Here is a 24,670-nt window from a genome sequence, read left to right on the forward strand (position 1 = left end):
AAACTCTATAAAAAGCGTGGTGGCTAGGAGTTCTTGCATACTATCGATGACAAAAAGGACACCATATATTTCTTTTAATATAGAATCACACATGACATAATTATACGAAAAAAAAATAGCGATCTCTTGCTAGCCTCGCATCAAAGATCAAGTACTACCAATAAGATAACATGCAGGAACAAACCCCTTATTTTGAGGATTCCATCATGTTAGAATGGTACAAATTCAATTTATATAACTTCTTGGTTTGATATTGAACATACTACTAATGCTTTTATGGATCTAAGTTCACTAGATTTCATTTTCATTATAAAAACTATGTTGGGTATTGCATATGATTTTTGGTAGAAAATACTGAAAAATTACTTCATTAAATTACCAAAGAACGACAATATATTGGTCGGAAAAGTAATGGGATGGCATGCCCAAACTCTTCTTCGTAGAAAACAACAGAAAAAAAATTCACCGGATACAAAAAAAGGGAAAAAAAAAAACATACGTTTCGAGTTCTCGAAAATCATTAATCACCACAAAAATCTAGCCACGCAAATTTAAAACTGAAAAAAATTCCACTCTGCAAACGTAAAATTCAAGCACCAGGCGCCGCATCCTTGACTTTGCCATGCAGATACCCGCCGTACTCTCTGGCATAATCCTTCACATGGCTCGCCGTATCAGCAATCCGGGTCCTCGCATAGTCGACCCGATCCGAACCCGGCGGATGGAACCCCCTGAAATAGCGGTACAGCCAAGAAACCGTGGCGGCGGCGGCGACTCCGAACCCGAAGAAGGAGAGGAAGCCGGCTATGGCGATGAACAGAAGGGTCCCGAGGGGGACCCATATGGGGCTGGAGAGGAGAATCATCGGCGCGAAGAAAATGAGGCCGAGAAGCGCGGCGGTGAGGGTGAGTCCGGTGAGTAAGAGCAGAATGCCGCCGGAGATGAGGAGGGTGGCGAAGCCCACCAGCTGGGTGGAGTTGGGTGCGTGCTGCCTGAGTTTATGGATGAGGGAAGCGACGGAGGTGGGTCTCCGGAGGAAGTGCTGCTGATCGGCCATTGTTGGGGGATGAGAGGCGGATGATGGGATTCAGTGGATTTGTTAGAGAGGGAGAGATTAGAGGGGAGAGAGTGAAGGGGGTTTGCCGACACGTATGGGCGTTTGTTTCATGCATGGGAACGCGTGGATCGTGAAATAAATTTTCATTTTTTATTTATATATATTACAAATAGTTTATTTAAATTTATATATTCGTATTTCAATTTTAGTTTTAGATTTTCAAATGTTTTATTATTATTATTTTCAAGGAATTGACGGGATGTTAGTAAGATCTTGATGTGACGTCGTTTGCATATGTGAGATCACATCAGTATTTTCAATCAAAATTTATCAAAGTTGATAAATTTATTAATGATCAAACGAACGTGTGTCTTCGATTGGACAACAAACTATTGCCAACACAATTCGAATCTACCGAACTTTAGTTTGGAACTTTCGAACTCTCTCAAATTCAATCACCCAATAAAAACTCATATCCTGTCTGAATGTCAAAAGATCAGAGCTTTCGATCTCCAGTTTGGTACTTTTGAACTGCTTGGTGCTCCAATCACCAACACCGGCTTCCGAATCAGTTCGATTCTTCCGAACTACTCCTCGGAGCTTTCGAATTGTCTCCACACTTGAGGCCCTTAGAACCATTTTTTATCGTTCTGAATCCGCTTTTTAACTCCTTAAACTCAAATGAGGATCCCTCAATCATGTTTAGGCATTAGATTAACTTAATTAAGAGTCGGGCTACGATATTCTCGGCAACTTAAGATATTTCGTCCTCGAAATCCAAGTTACGATAATGTAGTAACCCGTCTTCGAATTAAGTTAATCAAGCATCTAATTATGTTTAATTCGCTAGAACATGATTAAGGGTCCTCGAATGGGTTTCAGGAATTGAAGAATGAATACAGAACGATCAAGAATAGTCCGATAGAGCTTTGAGCTTCCGAGGGATCGAAAGTTCCGAACAGAGTTCGGAAGCCACATAACTTGAATCCATCATATCTGTAACGCCCCGATTTTATCTTAGTAATCTTATTTGAGTTAATCAGAGATTACAGAGTTCAAGAGCCGACTTGATTTTGATCGGGGTCTATTTTGAAAATTTTGGAAATTTCAGGGACTAAAACGTAAATATTGGATTTAATATATTATCTTGACTTGGAATGGCTTATTCTTCACTCCATCTCCTTCCTTGGCCGTTCCTCCTCCATTGAAACGCCCCATTAGATATTTCAAGCTTACAGATTTCTCCCCGAGCTCGATCCGTCTGTTGGAATTTATTTCTGAAGGCAGATTAGCGATCACTGCAGCGAGAGCTTCGTTATATCGTAAGTTTTTCTACGATCAGATACATTCTATTTTTCGGATGTTGTTAGAATCGATTGAGTTTCGAGTATGTTGTTCTTGGCAGAGTTCTGATCGTTTATTATCTGTCGGTTTTGAAATAGAGCGTCGTTTGGATTTGTTATGATTTTTGGAAGCTTTATTCGAAAATTTGGAGTTTGAGATTTGATGGGTTTGCAATATTTTCTATTGTATTAGCATTGTTATGAGTTACTATCGTTGTTATACTGTTTTCTGTGTTTCCAGTTCGACCAGTTATAGCCGTTATGCCCTCGGTTTGAGTTTTTGGAGATTTTGAACCGTTTTGTGTTGTTGAAACTTGGCTTGTGAGTTGATCGTCGTTTGTTGATCTTCTTTGCCTCCGTACATATTTGTTTGGAGTTTGTCAAGCCCTGTGTTAGCAACATTTGATCGTCGAGGAATTGGACGAAGAACGGTAAAGAGATTAACTTGAGCAGTCGTTGTTGTTAGGTTGTTTAGTTTCTGATATAACCTTTTATTGTAGCTTATCCAGAGTTGGAGCTACATGCATTGAAAGGTAAAAGCAGTCATCGTTAGCGGGATAGCATACTCGAGACAGCTTGGTTCTTGAGTTTTTCCTTAAAATCACATATTACATCGATACTTGTTCTAGCATTTGAACTTGTATTTTGTTGTTATTTGAGTTTTGATATATGGCTTATGTGTTATGTTTTCTTATGCATTCATCTTGAGCCAAACATTTGTTTCAGCGGGCAGAACAACCCTTTTTATTTAGACGTTTTGGGGGCTATGTTGTGAGTGGCCTGGGTTGTAGAAGTTCACCTAGTGTCAGCATACTCCTCATAGTCGCACCAAAGTCTAGAGATATGAGATACGTGGCACCACCTCGATCGGGAGATTCGGTGAGTTGTTACGTGATCTTATCCTCGGGATCCCAAAAAGCACAGCAGCAATCCCTCATTCAGAATTGATATCCCGATTTCAAGACATGCATTTCATTTCGTTGATATTGATTATGTTGTTGTCTTGAAAGCATGTTTGTTGTTGTATAACTTGTTATGTTCTTTGTACTGGGAATATCATTCTCACCGGAGTTACCCGACTGTTGCTTTGTTTTGTATGTGTACTTGGCAGCAGGAGGGACATGTTCAAGTCAGCGAAGACCTGGTTAGCATCAAGTCTGAGAGATAGCAGTGGGACTTGGTTTAGAAGTTGAATATGCATGCCAACCTAGTTTTACGTTTTGAGGCATGTTAGAATACAAACTTGTTATGTTTTGTATTCGGATTGTAATAGCTAGAATCGATGCATGTTCTATCTTTTTGAGTGGTTGATCAATTCTAGAACTCCATGTATTAGTTGGAGGAACTGCGTTTGTAATGCATGGTTATGATTTGAATGTGTGGGAATGTTTTGGAATTGAGTTCCTGAGGTTTCTGCTCTATTTCTGGTTTTGCAGCAGGGGGCGCAAGGTCTGCAGTTTTTAGCAGACCGAGTGCAACCCCTTCCGAGCAAGGCAGTAGGTTTTTTGTTTTGGCCACGCTCGATCTGCTGTTTTTAGCAGACCGAGCGTGGCCCCTATTGAGCAGAATAGTAGGCTAAATACTTGGAGGCGCACGGTCTGCAGTTATTAGCAGACCGAGCGCACCCCCTTTAAAAAAAAAATTCAGTATTACTTTTATTCTTGGATCTTGTATGCTTATTTGTTGTTTAATCCGAGATTAGTTGTTTAGAACCGAGGTCTCACATTAAGTGGTATCAGAGCGATAAGTTATTGGTTGAACTAGAATGAGCGGGGTAGGTCGAGTCTGTGTGTATTGGCTACTCTCATGTGATTGAGTTATTTAACTGTTTATTTAATTACATGCGAGCATGCTTTATTATTTGAGAACTAATTGATTTACATGCTTATGTGATTTAATTTATAAAGCATGATCTGCTTGAGATATAATTGTTTCTGTTATCGACTGGTATCCGGTATTCTGAGCGGTTGTAAGGGCACCGATTGGTAGAAATTGAGATATATCGTGTTCTAACCTTTGATTATCAGATGGGTTCTCGTCGAGTTATTAACAGAAACCCACCGCCAGTTACTCCACCGAATGAGCAAGCTAGTACTGAAACTGTTCAGATGGATGCTACATCGACGCCTATGTAAACCTTGCTGAAGAGGTTTCAGTCGTTTAATCCGCCTTTGTTGCTAGGTACAGATAATCCGGTTGACTGTGAGAGCTGGTTGGACGAAATTGATTAGTTGTTTGATTCCCTTGATTACTCTGACGACTGCCGAACTAGTTTAATCATTCATCAGCTTCGTGGTATTGCTAAGAACTGGTGGATCACGACGAAGAGATCCATGGAGAATAGAGGTACAGTAATTACTTGGTCTTTTTTCAAAACTGAGTTTTATAAGCGGGTTTTCCCTGTTTCGTACCGAAAGGACAAGGGAGCCGATTTTGCCAATCTGAGGCAAGGGAATTTGAACATTGAGGAGTACGTAGCCAAATTTGATAGACTGTTGCATTTTGCACCGCATATCACTGACAATGAAGATGCCAAAGCCGATCAGTTCATTAACGGCTTGAATCCTGACATCTTCACGTTGGTAAATACTGCTAGGCCTGATAACTTTGCGGATGCCATGAATCACGCAAATGGAGCTGAAGCGGGTTTGTGGAGACAGAGAGGAAATCAGATGGTACCTCAGCAGCCGAGACAGTCTCAGAACCAGATGTCTCAGTATCAGAATCAGCCACCTCAGTATCAGAACCAACAGCAGAGGTATGAAGATAGAATCAGTGGGGGAAACAGAAAGTATCAGTACAAAGAAAGAGGAAAACAATTCAAGAGGCAGGGGAACAGTTCTTCTTGTTCCAGTGGTTCCAAGAAATTCGGTTCAGAATAGATTTTTGAATCTTCATCCTTGTTCTACAACAAGTGTGGAGGTAGACACTCATCGGATCAGTGTGTAGGGGTATTTGGGAACTGCAATACCTGTCAGCAACCGGGACACTTTTCTAAGGTGTGCCCTCAGCGTAGTAGAGATCGAGCTCAGAGTGGGAGTTCATCTAGAGCTACAGCGCAGCCTGAGAGACAAACTTCTGCAGTTTACTCATTCCAGCCTCAATAGCAAAACAGACAGGGAGGTAAGCCTGGTACGAACCAGCCTTTGAGACAACAAGCAAGAGTCTTTGCTTTGATAGAGGATCAGGCTCAGGCAGCACCTGACAATATTATAGCAGGTAACTGTTCGATTTTCGGTTATTCTACTCATGTTTTGATAGATACAGGTGCTTCCCATTCCTTTATCTGTGAGAAATTTGTGTTGTTGAATGATTTTTCTACTGAGTTGTTACCTACTGTAGTAGATGTTACTTCACATTTGGGTGGATGAATTGTTTCTGTGAGATTAGTCAAGAACTGTGAACTCTTTTTTGAGGGAAATTTGTTAGAGTTCGACTGTTTTGTACTTGGGCTGTCAGATTTTGACTGTATTGTTGGTATAGATGCTTTAACCAAGTACAGGGCAACCGTCGATTGTTTTCAGAAGGTTGTCAGATTCAGACCTGAAATGGCAGACGAGTGGAAATTCTTTCGTAAGGGTTCTAGATCTAGAATTCCTTTGATTTTAGTGTTATCTATGACTCGTTTGTTACTGAGAGGTGCAGAGGGATTTTTGGTTTACGCAGTTGATGTACTAAAATCTAGCCCTGAATTGGTTGATATACCAGTAGTTAGAGATTTTGCTGATGTGTTTTCTGGAAGATGTTCCTGGATTGCCGCCTATTCGAGAGATCGAATTCAGCATCGATTTGCTGTCAGGTACTCAACCTATTTCCAAAGCTCCGTATCGCATGACACCAGTTGAATTGAGAGAGTTGAAGGAGCAACTTGAGGATTTGATTGTCAAGGGATACATCAGACCTAGTGTATCGCCTTGGGGTGCTCCTGTTCTGTTTGTTCGGAAGAAGGATGGTTCTATGCGGCTCTGTATTGACTACCGTCAATTGAATCAGGCTACAGTCAAGAACATGTATCATTTACCTCGAATAGATGACTTTTTTGATCAGCTGCAGGGTTCTTCTGTCTATTCAAAGATTGATCTGAGGTCAGCTTATCATCAGCTGAGAGTGCGAGAGGAAGATATTCCTAGGACCGCATTCAGAACGAGGTATGGTCATTTCGAGTTTATAGTCATGCCGTTCGGTTTGACTAAAGCTCAAGCGGTTTTTATGGGTTTAATGAACCGTATCTTTTAGCGCTATTTAGATGAGTTTGTTATTATCTTCATCGATGATATTCTTATTTATTTGAAGAACCGTACTGACCATGCAGAGCATTTGAGGATTGATGCGATCATGGATGGCTCGCATGCTGATAAAGTGACTAAGGATCCGTTGGAGATGCCACGAGGACCGGTTACGAGAGGCCGAGCTCAGAATTTCAAGGAAGCAATTCAATCCTTGATGTTGAAGTCGCAAGAGGGCGTTGGATTTCTTGATATTCAATTCGGAGGTAGTTATCACCTTATTGAGGTCAAAGGAGGTCAAGAAAGTGAAGAAATTGAAGATCTTGTTCGCAGCCCAGGCGCGCCCGCGCTTACGGATGCCAAATTGACGAAGAATTGTGCGAGCTCTCGGGGCGCCCGCGCCTTACAATTGGCATGCCCGCGCCTTGCCCTGCGCAACAAAGGCGCGCCCGCGCCTAGCCCTAGCGTGCCCGCCTCGATTATTTTACATGCACCGAAGGTGTTTTGTGTGTGTGTTTGAGATTTTTAGTATTTTGGCATTATTTTGCTTATTTTAGGTCTTTTATTCCTACTAGAAAACTTTAGGAGATATCTTTGATATTTTTTTGATTTATTTTGCATTATCTTTCAATATTTTGGGTTGTAATATAAATACTACAACATTCATTATTTTAAGAACAATTAAGATTTTCAGATTATTGAATTATTCAATACAAAATTCTCTCTAGAATTTTATCAAAGCTTTTGCTTTACCCAAAATAAAACTTATCAAAGTTTCATAGCTTTGTGGCGTTTGTCAATCAATTTTCAATTGGGTTGTCAAAGACAGGTTCCTTTGAAAGTCTAATTGAATCTTTGATTGTTTTCTATCGTGAATTCTCTGTTGCTAGTTACAGGTTCAACTAGAGGTGGAGATTCCAAAATTCTGTTACTTGTTTCAAAGTCGGGACAAAACCTTTGAATTCTTTTGTTATCGAATTGAGGTGCGATTCATTGAAATCGTGTTGCCTTTCATACAGAAGATTCATATCATTTGGTATCAAAGCCAAGGTTTTGATTCAAGTAAGTCTATCCTTCTTTAATCTATATTCTTTCTTCGTTCTTCGTTCTTCGTTCATCTTTCCTTGTTCTTCGTTCTTCATCTCTCTTATCTCAAATTTCTGTGTCTTTCTTTCAAACTTGTTACCCAAGTCTCGTGTCTTATGCTACAAGTTATAAATTCAAAAAAAAAAGAGAAAATTCAATAAAAAAAAAAATCGTTCAAAAAAAAAAAATTTGAAGGACCGAGAAAAAAAAAAGCTTAAAAAAAAATAAAATTATAAGAAGCAAGATAACTTGTGGACAATTTTCGTTCTTGTTCATCCTTAGGTGCAAGTCAAAATTCGAGCATCCATAAATTTCTTCTTATTGTTTTTGTCAATCTTTGAGAGTCGCTCTTCGAGCGTCTAAAAGCTGTGAATTTGAGAGTTTGATTCACTTTTACACAAAGCTAAAGCCTACTTAAATTTTGAGTGGAAAGAAAACGAGTGTTTGAGTGATTCGTTTGGAGTGAACTATGAGAACTTGTGTGAGGAATTTTATCACAAACCTTTTCTTGCAGGTACCATGAATTCTAATAAAGATGCTAGTGAACGTGTGAACCAAGGAATTTCCAAGGTTCAAATGGATGCATTGATGGGGCAGTTTACTAGGGTGATGAGGTCGGAGTTGGAACCTCTTCATGAGCGGATGAGTAGATTGGAGGAGAGTAGTGGTAGTGGAAAAAAAAATAAAGATAGGAAGGGGAATAATTTTGAAGAAGATGAGGAGAGTTTTGATGAGAATTGGGATGGGGAGAGGAGAGTACATAGGGGTAGACATAGGCGAGAAGCAGTACGGGGAAAATATGCGGAGGGGAGTAAGGAGGATGGAAATATTAGTAGCATTAAGATGAAAATTCCAGCGTTTCATGGGAAATCTAACCCAGAGGCGTATTTGGAGTGGGAGAAGCGCGTGGAGTTTGTGTTTGATTGACATCACTATTCTGATCTTAAGAAAGTGAGGTTGGCAGTGGTTGAGTTTGTAGACTATGCGTTAATCTGGTGGGATCAATTAGTGACCACTAGAAGAAGGTATGGGGAGCCGCCTATTGAGACGTGGGAGGAGATGAAGCGTGTCATGAAGAAGCAGTTTGTGCCTAACTATTATTATCGTGACATGTACATGCGATTACAAACTCTGAAGCAAGGTCCAAGGAGTGTGAAGGATTACTACAAGGAGTTGGAAACCACGATGATCCGAACCAACATTGAGGAGGATAATGAGGCTACAATGGCCAGATTTTTGTGTGGATTGAATCGAGAAATCCAATATCAAGTGGAGCTTCGCCACTGTTTTGATTTGGATGAGATGGTTCAGACGGCCATGAAGGTGGAGCAGCAGCTCAAGAGGAGAGGAGCTGGTCGACTTTCTACAGGTGGAGGATCGTCGACTTCTTGGCATCCAAACAATGCAAAACGGGAGGACAACAAGCCGGTGTCCAAACCAAAATTTGACACAAAATTGGAGGCACCAAAACAAGTGAGTAAAGGTACACCTGAAACTACTAATACTCGTTCTAGGGATATTAAATGTTTTAGATGTCAAGGACTTGGTCATATTGCCAGTTAGTGTCCTAATAAAAAAATTATGATTATGAATGCTGGTGGTGAGATTGAGTCGGAGAGTGAGGAAGAAAATTATGATAATATGCCTGCGTTGGAGGACCCTGATGAGGAGGGATATGATGCGGTGGTTGGAGAATTGTTAGTGACTAGGAGAGTGTTGAATGTGCAACAAAAGAAGGAGGAAGAGACTCAAAGGGAGAATTTATTCCATACTAGATGCTTTGTGAATAACAAAGTATGTAGTGTTATTATTGATAGTGGGAGTTGCACTAATGTGGCGAGTTATGAGCTGGTGAAAAAGTTGAGTTTGCCTGTTATAAAGCATCCTCAACCTTATAAATTGCAGTGGTTTAATGATAGTTCTGAAGTGAGAGTAACTAGGCGAGTTGTGGTACCTTTCTCAATTGGTAAGTATGTAGATGAAGTGTTATGTGATGTGGTGCCTATGCAAGCTTGTCATATTTTGTTGGGTAGGCCGTGGCAATTCGATAGGAAGGTGATACATGACGATTTTAAAAATCGTTATTCTTTTACCTTGAAAAAGGAGCCTATTGTATTGTTACCGATGTCTCCAAAGCATGTGTTGGAGGACCATTTCAAAAAGAAAAAGAAAGAAGAGGCCGGAAAAAAGAGTGAACAAAAAAGTGAGATGACCTTAGAAAAAAAAACGAGAAAAAAAAAGATGAAAAAAAAATTGAAAGAAAAAAGGCCGATAAAAAAATATACATGGCCCAAAAGAGTGAGTTGCGAGAGATTCTACATGAGCATATTCCACTTGTGTTGATTTTCTATAAGGAGTTTCTCCTTAACACAAGTGATATAGCCGGAAATCTTCCGAGCAATGTTGTTTCTCTTTTGCAGGAATTTGAAGATTTATTTCCGGAGGATTTGCCTCAAGGATTATCACCTTTGAGGGGAATTGAGCATCAAATTGATTTTGTGCCCGGAAGTGCATTGCCGAATCGTCCAGCCTATAGGAGTAATCCGGAGGAAACAAAAGAGCTACAAAGGTAGGTAATTGAACTTCTTGATAAGGGGTCTGTACGTGAGTCTATGTCTCCTTGTGATGTACCTGTTTTGTTAGTGCCTAAGAAAGACGGTTCATGGAGAATGTGTGTTGATTGTAGATCCATTAACAATATTACCATCAAGTATAGACATCCCATTCCTAGACTAGATGATATGTTGGATGAATTGCATGGTTCTAGCATATTTAGTAAAATTGATTTGAAAAGTGGTTATCATCAAATTAGGATGAGAGAAGGCGATGAGTGGAAAACTGCTTTTAAAACCATGTATGGCTTGTATGAGTGGTTAGTTATGCCCTTTGGATTAACTAATGCACCTAACACTTTTATGAGATTAATGAATCATGTCTTGCATGCTTATATTGGAAAATTTGTTGTGGTATACTTTGATGATATCTTGGTGTATAGCAAAAATTTGAATGAGCATGTTGAACACTTGAGAATTGTGCTAATCACACTAAAGACTGAAAATTTGTATGCTAATTTGAAAAAGTGTGTGTTTTGTACAAAAGAACTTGTGTTTCTTGGTTTTGTTGTGAGTGCTCAAGGAGTCAAGGTTGATGAGGAAAAGGTAAGTGCAATTTGAGATTGGCCAACGCCTACTTCTATTGGTCAAGTTCGAAGTTTTCATGGTCTTGCAAGTTTCTATAGGAGATTTGGGAAAGATTTCAGCGCTTTGGCGGCACCTATGACTGCGGTGATCAAGAAGAACGTTCCATTCCATTGGGGCGAGGAGCAAGAGAAGTCTTTTGATATTATTAAGAAAAAATTAATTAATGCTCCTTTACTTGTTTTACCTGATTTTTCTAATACCTTTGAAATTGAATGCGATGCGTTAGGTATAGGGATTGGAGGCATCTTGATGCAAGGTGGGCGACCAGTTGCATACTTCAGTGAAAAGCTAAGTGGAGCAGCATTGAATTATCCTACCTACGACAAGGAATTCTATGCCTTGGTTCGTGTGCTTGAGACTTGGCAGCACTATTTGAGGCCAAAAGAATTTGTGATTAATACGGATCATGAGTCTTTGAAGCATCTCAAAGGACAACAAAAGCTGAACAAGAGACATGCGAAGTGGGTGGCGTTTGTGGAAACTTTTTCCTACGTTATCAAGTATAAGCAAGGGAAGAAAAATGTGGTAGCGGATGCTCTATCACGAAGGTATGTACTTTTATCTACTCTAGATTCTAAATTCTTAGGATTTGAGTATGTGAAAGAGTTATATCCTAGTGATCTTGATTTTGGTGAGATGTACGCGTCATGTTTGCATGGTCCAAAAGATAAATTCTTCATACATGATGGGTATTTGTTTAAGGAGGATAAGTTGTGTGTTTCTAAGTCATCTATTTGTGAATTACTTGTTAAGGAATCACATGGGGGTAGTTTAATGGGGCATTTTGGAGTGGCTAAAACTTATGGAGTTTTGCATGAACATTTTTATTGGCCACATATGAAGCATGATGTTGAGAGAATTTGCGAAAGATGTGTGACTTGTAGGAAAGCGAAGTCTAGACAACAACCACATGGTTTGTATACTCCACTTCCTGTTCCTAGTGAACCGTGGGTAGATATCTCTATGGACTTTGTTTTATGACTACCAAGGTCTAAGAAGGGGAGGGATTCAATTTTTGTAGTGGTTGATAGATTTTCTAAAATGGCTCATTTTATTGCGTGTCATAAATCTGATGATGCATCTCATGTTGCGGACTTGTTCTTTAATGAAATTGTTAGATTGCATGGCATGCCTTGGAGTATTGTGTCTGATAGAGATACTCGTTTCTTGAGCTACTTTTGGAAAACGTTATGGTGCAAACTTGGTACTAAATTACTGTTTTCGACTACATGTCATCCCCAAACGGATGGTCAAACTGAAGTTGTTAATAGAACGTTAGAAACTTTGTTGCGTACTATAATTAAAAAGAATTTGAAGAATTGGGAGGAATGTTTGCCATTTGTTGAGTTTGCATATAATCGTAGTGTGCATTCTACTACAAATTTTTTACCTTTTGAAATTGTGTATTGTTTTAATCCTTTAACCCCGTTGGATTTGATGTCTTTACCTATGAGTGAAAGGGTTAACATGGATGGTAAGAAAAAGGCGGAATTTGTGAGAAATTTACATGAAAAAGTGAAGGCGAACATTGAGAAAAAGAATTTGCAGTATACAAAGCAAGAAAATAAGGGAAAGAAGAGAGTTGTGTTTGAACCAGGAGATTGGGTGTGGTTGCATTTGAGGAAAGAGCGGTTTCCTGAAAAACGGCGCTCCAAGCTTCTACCTAGAGGCGATGGACCGTTTCAAGTATTAGAGCGCATCAATGACAACGCCTACAAATTAGATTTGCCAGGTGAGTATAATGTCAGTGCTACTTTCAATGTTTCTGACTTATCTCCGTTTGATGTAGGTGATGAACAAGATTTGAGGACAAATCCTTTTCAAGAAGGGGAGGATGATGCGATCATGGATGGCTCGCATGCTGATAAAGTTACTAAGGATCCGTTGGAGATGCCACAAGGACCGGTTACGAGAGGCCGAGCTCAGAAGTTCAAGGAAGCACTTCAATCCTTGATGTTGAAGTCGCAAGAGGGCGTTGGATTTCTTGATATTCAATTCGGAGGTAGTTATCACCTTATTGAGGTCAAAAGAGGTCAAGAAAGTGAAAAAATTGAAGATCTTGTTCGCAGCCCAGGTGCGCCCGCGCCCTTATTTTGCGAAGAAGAAGCGCGCCCGCGCTTACGGATGCCAAATTGACGAAGAATTGTGCGAGCTCTCGGCGCGCCCGCGCCTTGCCCTGCGGAACAAAGGCACGCCCGCGGCCTAGCCCTAGCGCGGCCGCCCCGATTATTTTACATGCACCGAAGGTGTTTTGTGTGTGTGTTTGGGATTTTTACTATTTTGGCATTATTTTGCTTATTTTAGGTCTTTTATTCCTACTAGAAAACTTTAGGAGATATCTTTGATATCTTTTTGATTTATTTTGCATTATCTTTCAATATTTTGGGTTGTAATATAAATACTACAACATTCATTATTTTAAGAACAATTAAGATTTTCAGATTATTGAATTATTCAATACAAAATTCTCTCTATAATTTTATCAAAGCTTTTGCTTTACCCAAAATCAAACTTATCAAAGTTTCATAGCTTTGTGGCGTTTGTCAATCGATTTTCAATTGGGTTGTCAAAGACAGGTTCCTTTGAAGGTCTAATTGAATCTTTGATTGTTTTATATCGTGATTTCTCTGTTGCTAGTTATAGGTTCAACTAGAGGTGGAGATTCCAAAATTCTGTTACTTGTTTCAAAGTCGGGACAAAACCTTTGAATTATTTTGTTATCAAATTGAGGTGCGATTCATTGAAATTGTGTTGCCTTTCATACAGAAGATTCATATCAAGGATCGTCTTGCAGATTTTGCGAGTTGAGCAGTTATTTTCCAAGCTATCTAATGTGAATTCTGGTTAGATCGAGTTGTCTTTCTCGGTCACATTATTTCTGGAGATGAGATTTCTGTCGATCCCAGCAAGATTGAAGCGGTTATGAATTGGCCTAGACCGACATCAGTACCTGAGATCCGAAGTTTTATGTGTTTAGCTGGTTATTATTGCCGATTCATCGAGGGATTCTCATCTACTGCCAAGCCGATTACCCAGCTAACTCAAAAAAATGCGCCTTTTGTCTGGACTGTAGATTGTGAGGCTAGATTTGTTGATCTGAAGAGGATACTGGCCAGTGCTCCGATTCTTTCTATTCCGAAAGGTACTCGAGGTTTCACAGTCTATATTGATGCTTCTAACCGAGGTTTGGGTTGTTTTCTTATGCAATATAATCATGTTATAGCGTATGAATCGAGGCGGATGAAACCGCACGAGACTCGTTATCCGGTTCATGATCTTGAATTAGCTACGATTGTTAGAGTAGGTGCCCGTCGAGCCAATGTGTTGGCCGATGGTCCTTGAGAGAACTCTTGTATGACAATCTTTATTTTAATAATAGTTGACATTATTTAATTTGGCACATCTTTATCTTTATACCCATGCATGCTGCATAGATAAAGCCCTTGAATATACAAATAGTAGAAAGAATATGAGATGGTCATGTGATGACTATCATGAAACTCATATTTGGAATACTGTATATTCTAAACTGTTCCTAGTCGATTCAGCCGCCATAAAGAAGGATAAAGGCCGCTCGAGCTTGAGACTAGTATTTGCGATGTGAGTACCATGTTTCATTGGTAGGGGACATGGAGATGTCCAAGCATGCAAATAGGTGCTCCTTGTAGAGTGCACTGAACAACCCTCCCTAAAGGATTTTTCAAGTGGTTCTCACTTATCGAGTGGAGAAGTTCTAGTTTATGGTTGTACACCATTAGTCCTATAACCCGGGACAACATGGAGACTCTATATGCTAGTGCTTCACTTTGACTTGTTTATCGACTCATCTGGGGTCATCAGGTGGCAATGTTGGTTGTTGTGACAAAACATATAGGAGTCAATGCATTGTAGTCGGGGATTCACCGCTTACCTACGGGTATGGATATCCTATGTTATATCATGCATACGTAGCTTGAAATCTCTGATCAGAGTAAGTGGTAATTAAGAAAGGAGTTTCTTGAATTACACTTTCGATGCAACTACGGCATGACACATAGTTATCGATTCAATGACAACTCTCGATAAACCAATGGTTGTCGAATCGGTCGGGATATATGAGTTGAAGGGACCGTACTGTACGCTAAACATAATTGATTGGTTCTTGCAGGCACTATCATTTGATACCTAGGGAGTCATGTAAGCAATGCTGCTAGATGTTTACATGACTGGTTGGGTACTATCAGACTTGAGTTTTCTGACGTTCTTATTATCAATGTGTTGATTAATAAGAATGGAGCTATCTAGGGTATGCTCATATAAGGGACTTGTTGATCCTGAATCACATGGAGATGTGAACCCACTGCTAGTTGTATCAGTGAACCATTGAGGGTCACACAAGTACTAGCTTTCTAGATCCCGTTGAGATTAAAATTAGTTCATTGTGTTGAACAACTTATAAAGGAGTTTATAAGTAAAATAAATTAGAAGTTTGACTTCTAAATTGGAGAATGAATGGAATAAGTAACTTTTAATTTGTGAATGTGTTCCAAGATTAAAAGTTGACTTAAAATAATTAGTTTATGAAAATGGTGATTTTCTAAACTATTATTTTGAACTTAGTTAATTAATTCAAGTGTTGAATTAATTTAACACTAGTAGACATTTTAATGTACAAATAATTAAATTAATTCAAGTGTTGAATTAATTAAACACTATTGAGTCTAGTAGAGCTCAAATTAATATAGTGTTGTATAATTATTGATACTAGTGGACTTGAATTGGTTCAAGTTAAATTTAATTAATTAATTAAACTTAAATGGGTTTAGGTTTAATAATTAATTAAAAATAAGTTCAAATTACATTTAAATATATATATATTTATATATGTATATATATATAGGCATGTATATATATATATATATATATGATATATATATGTGTGTGTATGGAATTTGAAGGGTTTTAAGATGGTTTGCAATTTTCCATGCATGCCTTGCAATTTTCCATGCATGACTTAATTGTACTCATTAAACCCTCTCCTTTAATATATTATTTGGAATAATATATACACATACACAATTCATTCCATTCCATTCCAAGGGGTTGAAGTGGCCGAACACTCCAATTATTTTCTTCCAAATTTTTCTTTCAATTTTTGTGGAAGAAGAAAAGAAAAATCTCAATGAAAAATCATCTAAATATTCTAGTGCATATTTAGAGTGGATTTAGATCGTCTAGCCGTGGACCTAATTCGGAGGCTCGAATAGTTGAATCCATATTGAGCAAGGAGTGCTCTTGGAAGCGTGTAGATTGAGTCTACCATTTTTCAAGAGCCTAGTTGTTTATCAACTTGGTTGGAGCCATAAATCAATCTTTGAGATTGATAGGTAAAATTCTAAACACCCTATGGTTTTTTGAGTTTTTGAATACTACACAAGTGCTCGGATTTCTTTTATTAAAAATTTTATATTTCCGCTACGTTTCCGGGCACGAGTTAACCGATCCCCTTCAGTGGTATCAAAGCCTAGGTTACTCTTTTGTGTAGTATTTGATGGATATTATGTTGAGGTCAATTTCTAACCGCATGAGAAAATCAATATTTTAACTTTTAGGGCAAATTATATAAAAAATTATTTTTTTATTTTCGGGCAGCCCTTGGGCTGCCCGAAGGTTTCCTAGCCTGCCCCATATTTTTAATAAAAAAAAAATTTTTTTTGGCCGGAATCCGGCGACGGAGTTTCGGTGACGACTATGACGACTTGAGTTTTTCAAAAGGTGTTTTGGAATATCATGTGTCATAGGCCCTAAATTGTTAAATATATTATAGTTGATTTTTATGAAAAATTAAACTTTATAATATGTGATTTTTCTCATAAAATAAATAGTTAAAGTGTGACTTTGATTATTTATAGTAAATTGTGATTTACAAGAAATTCAATTATAAATAAATTAATTTGAAAGTAAACAAAGGTGTTTGTTTATTTTGTTAATTTATTTTATAATTGTGGTGGTTAGTGATTGGACCAAGATATATAATATTTGATCAATTAATTATTGAGATAATTAATTGTTGATATATGATATGTGATATTGTGCATGAAGGATGATTAAAAGCCCAATACCAATTTGCTAGGTGTATGCTAGGATATTTTGTGTTGAATGGTTGTAATAATTATCAAATTACAAAGTGGGCTTGGTTTATGGCCCGTTCCCACCCCATGAGATGTATCCCTATTTGCCATGGATATTTTCATGTAAAATATTTAATAGCGGAAGTTCAAGATTGGAAGATGGTGGGCCATGATGAATTATGAAGATTCAAGACATGTAAATATTGGAAGCTTATGTAATTGTTGCATTTGCATCCCATGCATTCCCTAGGAATTGGACCTAGGCCCGTGTTTGGCTCACACGGGCCAAATAGTTTTGGGGCGATTAATCATCCTTATTAATTAGTATGTGCGTTATTATTTTATAATAACAAAGTTGCATGAATTCGGCAAACATACGATCAAACATGGCGATCTTTAATATTAATGATGAGACCTTTTTTTTTCAAAATTAAAAACCCTCATTTTGAATTAGATTCAAAATTTATATCAAGCCCGAAAAGGGGAATTATAAATTTGTTTATAATTTCCATGTCTTCCATCGACAATGGATGCATGACGAACGCTACCCGTATTCAATGCTCGGCTCATATTATTGGGGGGGCTTGGATGCCGGAAAGCTATGACATCCATTGACATAGTGATGTGAACTACGTGGAACTCCCATGACTTCGGCTCATATTATTGGGGGAACTCATGGCGACCGTCCATTAAGGTTCGATATCGATGGGTAAGGCTTGACACGTAAAGATGAACGACGTCATATTATTGGGTCCTAATCAAGCGTGAGACAAAAGTTTACGTAAGGGTTGCATGGAGATGCAATTGGAAACTACCTTTTAGAAATTATGATTGGCTGATATTATTCGGGATCGTAATTGGCTAATTGGACCTTATGTACCTACTGAGGAAAGGAGTTTCCCGTTTTTACTAGAGGGTAGTAAAAATGTCAAAACAGTGGAAGTAAAAATTTATAAAGTTAAAGTCCATACTTTATATCTTATTAAATATTTTAAAATAGTCATTGACATTTATCTGTTATTATTTTTCAGTACAAGTTTTGACAATGTCATCAATTTGCAATCCGTTGTCTGCAATACTCGACAAACATTTACTGACCGGTCCAAATTACCTCGATTGGCTAAGAAATTTGAAAATTGTCTTGAACTCGGAAAGGATTGCATACACACTTGATGAGTCGCCCCCTGATGCGGCTCCGACTGATTGTAGCCCTGAGGAGCTACAGACTTACAAGGATTGGTGTGACCATGACTTGAAAGCCAAGTGTTATATGCAGGCTTCTATGAATGATGAGCTTCAGCGACGTTTTGAGAGTGCAAATCATGCTGCTGACATTAATTTGCATCTCAAAGAACTCTTTGGTGAACAAACACGCCCACTTCGACATGCGATTGTCAAGGAGCTAATCACTTTGCGCATGCGAGATGGGGCTTCGGTCCATGAGCATGGCCTGAAGTTGATTGGGCTCGTGGAGAAACTCGTTAGCATGGATCTTGTGCTACCAACTGAGTTGACCACAGACGTGTTGCTCTTGTCACTGCCTAGCTCATTTGATCCTTTTGTGGTGAATTTCAACATAAACAGGTTAGATCCAACCCTTGAGGAGTTGGTTAACATGCTTGTTACGTTTGAATCCACAATCAAGAAAGAGAAGCCGGTTCTTTATGTGGGATCTTCATCTGGTTCAAAGAATAGACCACATGGGAAAGGAAAGAAGCGTTCCTTCCAAGCTCCCAAAAAGAACGTGCCCTTGAAGAGGCAAGCTCCGAGTCCCGTTGTGGTAGCCACACCAGTTAAGGCTAACAAGACTAATGACGTCTGTCATCACTGTAAGAAACCTGGACATTGGAAGCGTAATTGCAAGAAATATCTTGACCAGAATGGTTCTGGAAAAGGTATGTTCTACATTGAAGTAAACATTTCACTTAACTCTTCTTCTTGGGTATTGGATACCGGCTGTGGCTCACATCTCTGTAATGATTTGCAGGTGATGGCAAGAAGTAGGAGACTCAGAGATGGTGAGACCTTCTTGAGGATGGGCAATGGGGCAAGAGTTGCAGCCAAAGCTATTGGAGATGTTTACTTATTGTTGGACAATGATTTTAAATTATGTTTGAGAGATGTTTTGTTTGTACCAGATTTGGTGAAAAACATTGTTTCCATTTCTATGCTTGATAAAGATGGATATTCTTGTTTATTTGGCAAAGGTGTTTGCAATATTTACAAGAATGAATGTTTAATTGGTACAGGATAATTGGAAAATGATCTCTATAATTTAAAATTAAAAGATATTCCTATGTATAATGTCCAAGAGATATCAACAACATCCAAAAGAAAACAAGATACTCTAAATCCAGCACACTTATGGCATGCTCGATTAGGTCATATATCTTTTAAAAGGATGAACAAGCTAGTGGGATAAGGCATGTTTGATATGTCTGATATTAATTCTCTTACTACTTGTGAACCCTGTCTAAAAGGAAAGATGACCAAAATTCCCTTTAAGGGCCATGTGGAGCGAGCCAAGGGACTGTTGGATTTGATCCATACAGATGTGTGTGGTCCACTTAGCATCACCACTAAGCACGGACATTCTTACTTCATTACCTTTACCGATGACTTCTCTAGGTATGGGTATGTGTATTTGATGAAATACAAATCTGAAGCTTTTGAAAAGTTCAAAGAATTCAGAAATGAAGTAGAAAAACAATTGGGACAAAGCATCAAGGCACTTCGATCGGATCGAGGTGGTGAGTACTTGAGTACTGAATTCCAAGAGTATCTTAGGGAGAATGGGATTCTCTCACAGTGGACTCCTCCTGGTACACCTCAGTTGAATGGTGTTTCAGAACGTCGTAATCGAACTTTGATGGACATGGTTCGGTCTATGATGGGGTTCACGGAGTTTCCGCCATCCTTTTGGGGATATGCACTTGAGACAGTGACACTGTTGTTGAACAATGTCCATTCAAAGGCAGTTGATAAGACACCATATGAGATATGGATGGGAAAATCTCCAAAGTATTCTTATCTAAGAATATGGGGATGCCCTGCTTATGTGAAGCAGATAGTGGGAGATAAATTGGATGCTCGATCCATTTTATGCTACTTCGTGGGATATCCAAGGAATTCGGTTGGATATTATTTCTATCATCCCAAAGAAACAAAGGTGTTTGTTTCTAGGAATGCAACCTTCTTGGAGAAGGAATTTCTATTGGATAGAAAATGGGAGATGATAGAACTCGAAGAAGTTCGAGAAACACCCACGATTGTGGAACCCACACCCGAACAGCCAAGAGAGGAGACACTAGCTCCTAGAAGATCCGAGAGGATCTCAAGACCACCTATGAGGTATGGTCTGCTTCTTGAAGAGGGCCAAGATGAGCCTGACCATGGATGTGATCCAAGGACCTTCAAGGAAGCATTGTCTGATGCCGATTCATCCAAGTGGCTTGAAGCTATGGAATCTGAGATGAATTCCATGTATTCGAACCAAGTGTGGAATCTTGTGGATCCACCTGAAGAAATTGTTCCTATAGGGTGTAAATGGATTTACAAGAGGAAGCTTGGGACGGATGGGAAGGTTCTGACCTTCAAGGCTCGATTGGTGGCAAAAGGTTATACTCAAAGGCAAGGAGTTGACTTTGAAGAAACTTTTTCTCCAGTCGCAATGTTCAAGTCCATAAGGATATTGCTTGCCATTGCCGCATGGTATGACTATGAAATATGGCAGATGGATGTGAAGACAGCTTTTCTTAATGGGGATATTAAGGAAGAAATTTACATGTCTCAACCTGAAGGGTTCACATCTATCGGAAGTGAGCATAAAGTATGCAAACTTCAGAGATCTATCTATGGTCTCAAACAGGCATCTAGGAGCTGGAACCTCAGATTTGATGGTACAATCAAAGAGTTTGGGTTTACTAAGAATCCTAAGGAACCATGTGTGTATAAGAAGGTCAGTGGGAGTGCTGTGACATTCCTGATACTTTATGTTGATGACATTCTACTCATTGGGAATGATGTAGGAATGTTGCAATCAACTAAAGTATGGTTATCGAGTAAGTTCTCGATGAAGGACTTGGGTGAAGCATCTTTTGTATTGGGAATACAAATCTATCGGGATAGATCGAAAAGATTGCTTGGTCTCACCCAGTCCACATACATTGATACCATCGTGAAGAGGTTCTCGATGGATGAGTCTAAGAGAGGACATCTACCAATGTGTCATGGCGTGTCTCTATCCAAGTCCATGTCTCCCAAAAATGATGCAGAGATAGAGACGATGACACGCATTCCATATGCATCTGCAATTGGTAGTATCATGTATGCGATGATATCTACACGTCCTGACGTGGCCTTTGCACTTAGTGTTACAAGTAGATATCAATCGAACCCTGGTCTTCCACACTGGAAAGCTGTGAAAGACATTCTCAAGTATTTGAGAAAGACTAAGAATATGTTCTTGGTTTATGGGGGTGGAGAACTAAAATTGGAAGGCTATACCGACTCTAGCTTCCAAAGCGATGTTGATGATTCGAAGTCAACTTCCGGTTTTATATTCATGCTCAATGGTGCTGCTGTTTGTTGGAAGAGTTCCAAGCAAAATAGCACTGCGGATTCAACCACTGAGGCAGAATATATTGCTGCATCCGATGCTGCAAAGGAAGCTGTTTGGATTAGGAATTTCGTCCAAGAGTTAGGCGTTATTCCTAATGGAGTTGATCCAGTCCCGGTGTACTGCGACAACACTGGTGCAGTTGCTCAGGCAAAAGAACCAAGGTCTCATCAGAAATCCAAACATGTACTGAGAAAATATCACATCATCCGGGAAATTGTGGAACGAGGAGATGTCTTGTTAGACAGAGTCGCCTCCGCAGATAATGTTGCTGATCCACTAACTAAGCCTTTACCAGGACCATTGTTCGAAAAGCATCGCGAATCAATGGGTTTTAAGAATATGGGTAGTTGGCTCTAGTGCAAGTGGGAGATTGTTAGAGTAGGTTCCCGTCGAGCCAATGTGTTGGCCGATGGTCCTTGAGAGAACTCTTGTATGACTATCTTTATTTTAATAATATTTGACATTATTTAATTTGGCACATCTTTATCTTTATACCCATGCATGCTGCATAGATAAATCCCTTGAATATACAAATAGTAGAAAGAATATGAGATGGTCATGTGATGACTATCATGAAACTCATATTTGGAATACTGTATATTCTAAACTGTTCCTAGTCGATTCAGCCGCCATAAAGAAGTATAAAGGCCGCTCGAGCTTGAGACTAGTATTTGCGATGTGAGTACCATGTTTCATTGGTAGGGGACATGGAGATGTCCAAGCATGCAAATAGGTGCTCCTTGTAGAGTGCACTGAACAACCCTCCCTAAAGGATTTTCCATGTGGTTCCCACTTATCGAGTGGAGAAGTCCTAGTTTATGGTTGTACACCATTAGTCCTATAACCCGGGACAACATGGAGACTCTATATGCTAGTGCTTCACTTTGACTTGTTTACCGACTCATATGGGGACATCAGGTGGCAATGTTGGGTGTTGTGACGAAACATATAGGAGTCAATGCATTGTAGTCGGGGATTCACCGCTTACCTACGGGTATGGATATCCTATGTTATATCATGCATACGTAGCTTGAAATCTCTGATCAGAGTAAGTGGTAATTAAGAAAGGAGTTTCTTGAATTACACTTTCGATGCAACTACGGCATGACACATAGTTATCGATTCAATGACAACTCTCGATAAACCAATGGTTGTCGAATCGGTCGGGATATATGAGTTGAAGGGACCGTACTGTACGCTAACCATAATTGATTGGTTCTTGCAGGCACTATCATTTGATACCTAGGGAGTCATGTAAGCAATGCTGCTAGATGTTTACATGACTGGTTGGGTACTATCAGACTTGAGTTTTCTGACGTTCTTATTATCAATGTGTTGATTAATAAGAATGGAGCTATCTAGGGTATGCTCATATAAGGGACTTGTTGATCCTGAATCACATGGAGATGTGAACCCACTGCTAGTTGTATCAGTGAACCATTGAGGGTCACACAAGTACTAGCTTTCTAGATCCCGTTGAGATTAAAATTAGTTCATTGTGTTGAACAACTTATAAAGGAGTTTATAAGTAAAATAATTTAGAAGTTTGACTTCTAAATTGGAGAATGAATGGAATAAGTAACTTTTAATTTGTGAATGTGTTCCAAGATTAAAAGTTGACTTAAAATAATTAGTTTATGAAAATGGTGATTTTCTAAACTATTATTTTGAACTTAGTTAATTAATTCAAGTGTTGAATTAATTTAACACTAGTAGACATTTTAATGTACAAATAATTAAATTAATTCAAGTGTTGAATTAATTAAACACTATTGAGTCTAGTAGAGCTCAAATTAATATAGTGTTGTATAATTATTGATACTAGTGGACTTGAATGGGTTCAAGTTAAATTTAATTAATTAATTAAACTTAAATGAGTTTAGGTTTAATAATTAATTAAAAATAAGTTCAAATTACATTTAAATATATATATTTATATATGTATATATATATAGGCGTGTATATATATATATATATGATATATATATGTGTGTGTATGGAATTTGAAGGGTTGTAAGATGGTTTGCAATTTTCCATGCATGCCTTGCAATTTTCCATGCATGGCTTAATTGTACTCATTAAACCCTCTCCTTTAATATATTATTTGGAATAATATATACACATACACAATTCATTCCATTCCATTCCAAGGGGTTGAAGTGGCCGAACACTCCAATTATTTTCTTCCAAATTTTTCTTTCAATTTTTGTGGAAGAAGAAAAGAAAAATCTCAATGAAAAATCCTCTAAATATTCTAGTGCATATTTAGAGTGGATTTAGATTGTCTAGTCGTGGACCTAATTCGGAGGCTCAAATAGTTGAATCCATATTGAGCAAGGAGTGCTCTTGGAAGCTTGTAGATTGAGTCTACCATTTTTCAAGAGCCTAGTTGTTTATCAACTTGGTTGGAGCCATAAATCAATCTTTGAGATTGATAGGTAAAATTCTAAACACCCTATGGTTGTTTGAGTTTTTGAATACTACACAAGTGCTCGAATTTCTTTTATTAAAAATTTTATATTTCCGCTGCGTTTCCGGGCACGAGTTAACCGATCCCCTTCAACGATTGTATTTGCTTTGAAGATCTGACGTCACTATTTGTATGGTGAGTCTTTCGAGATCTTTTTTTATCATAAGAGTCTTAAGTACTTGTTTTCACAAGCAGATCTGAATATGAGACAAAGAAGATGGTTAGATCTGTTGAAGGATTTCGACTGTGAAATCAAATATTATCCGGAAAAGTCAAATGCAGTTGCAGATTCCTTGAGCCGAAATATTTGTTCTTTATCTCTTTCTACTATCCATTTTTCTCAGTTGATCGATTATTGTTGCACTTCTGGTTTAGATTTTGAAACAGATAGGAAGACTATCAGAGTATTTGCTATTCAAGCCGAGCCGGAGTTGTTTATTGCGATAAAAAAAGCACAGAAGTCTGATCCGAGCATTCATGTGTCAGTAGAAAAGGTCAGATCTGGGCATCAGTCTGAATTCCAAGTTAGAGATGATGTTTTGTTTGTGAATAACCGT

General features: G+C 38.6%; 1 protein-coding gene across 1 annotated transcript; it reads right to left on the reverse strand.

Moving 5' to 3' along the window:
- Window positions 1-396: 396 nt before the first annotated feature.
- On the reverse strand, window positions 397-1,111 carry LOC140893329 (oleosin G-like). The gene has a single exon (XM_073302381.1). It carries the CDS (start codon window positions 1,055-1,057, stop codon window positions 590-592), a length of 468 nt encoding a protein of 155 aa, XP_073158482.1. The 5' UTR covers window positions 1,058-1,111; the 3' UTR covers window positions 397-589.
- Window positions 1,112-24,670: the final 23,559 nt, after the last annotated feature.

This window comes from Henckelia pumila, chromosome 3 (genome assembly GCF_033568475.1).
Source record: "Henckelia pumila isolate YLH828 chromosome 3, ASM3356847v2, whole genome shotgun sequence".
NCBI classification, from domain to species: Eukaryota; Viridiplantae; Streptophyta; class Magnoliopsida; order Lamiales; family Gesneriaceae; genus Henckelia; species Henckelia pumila.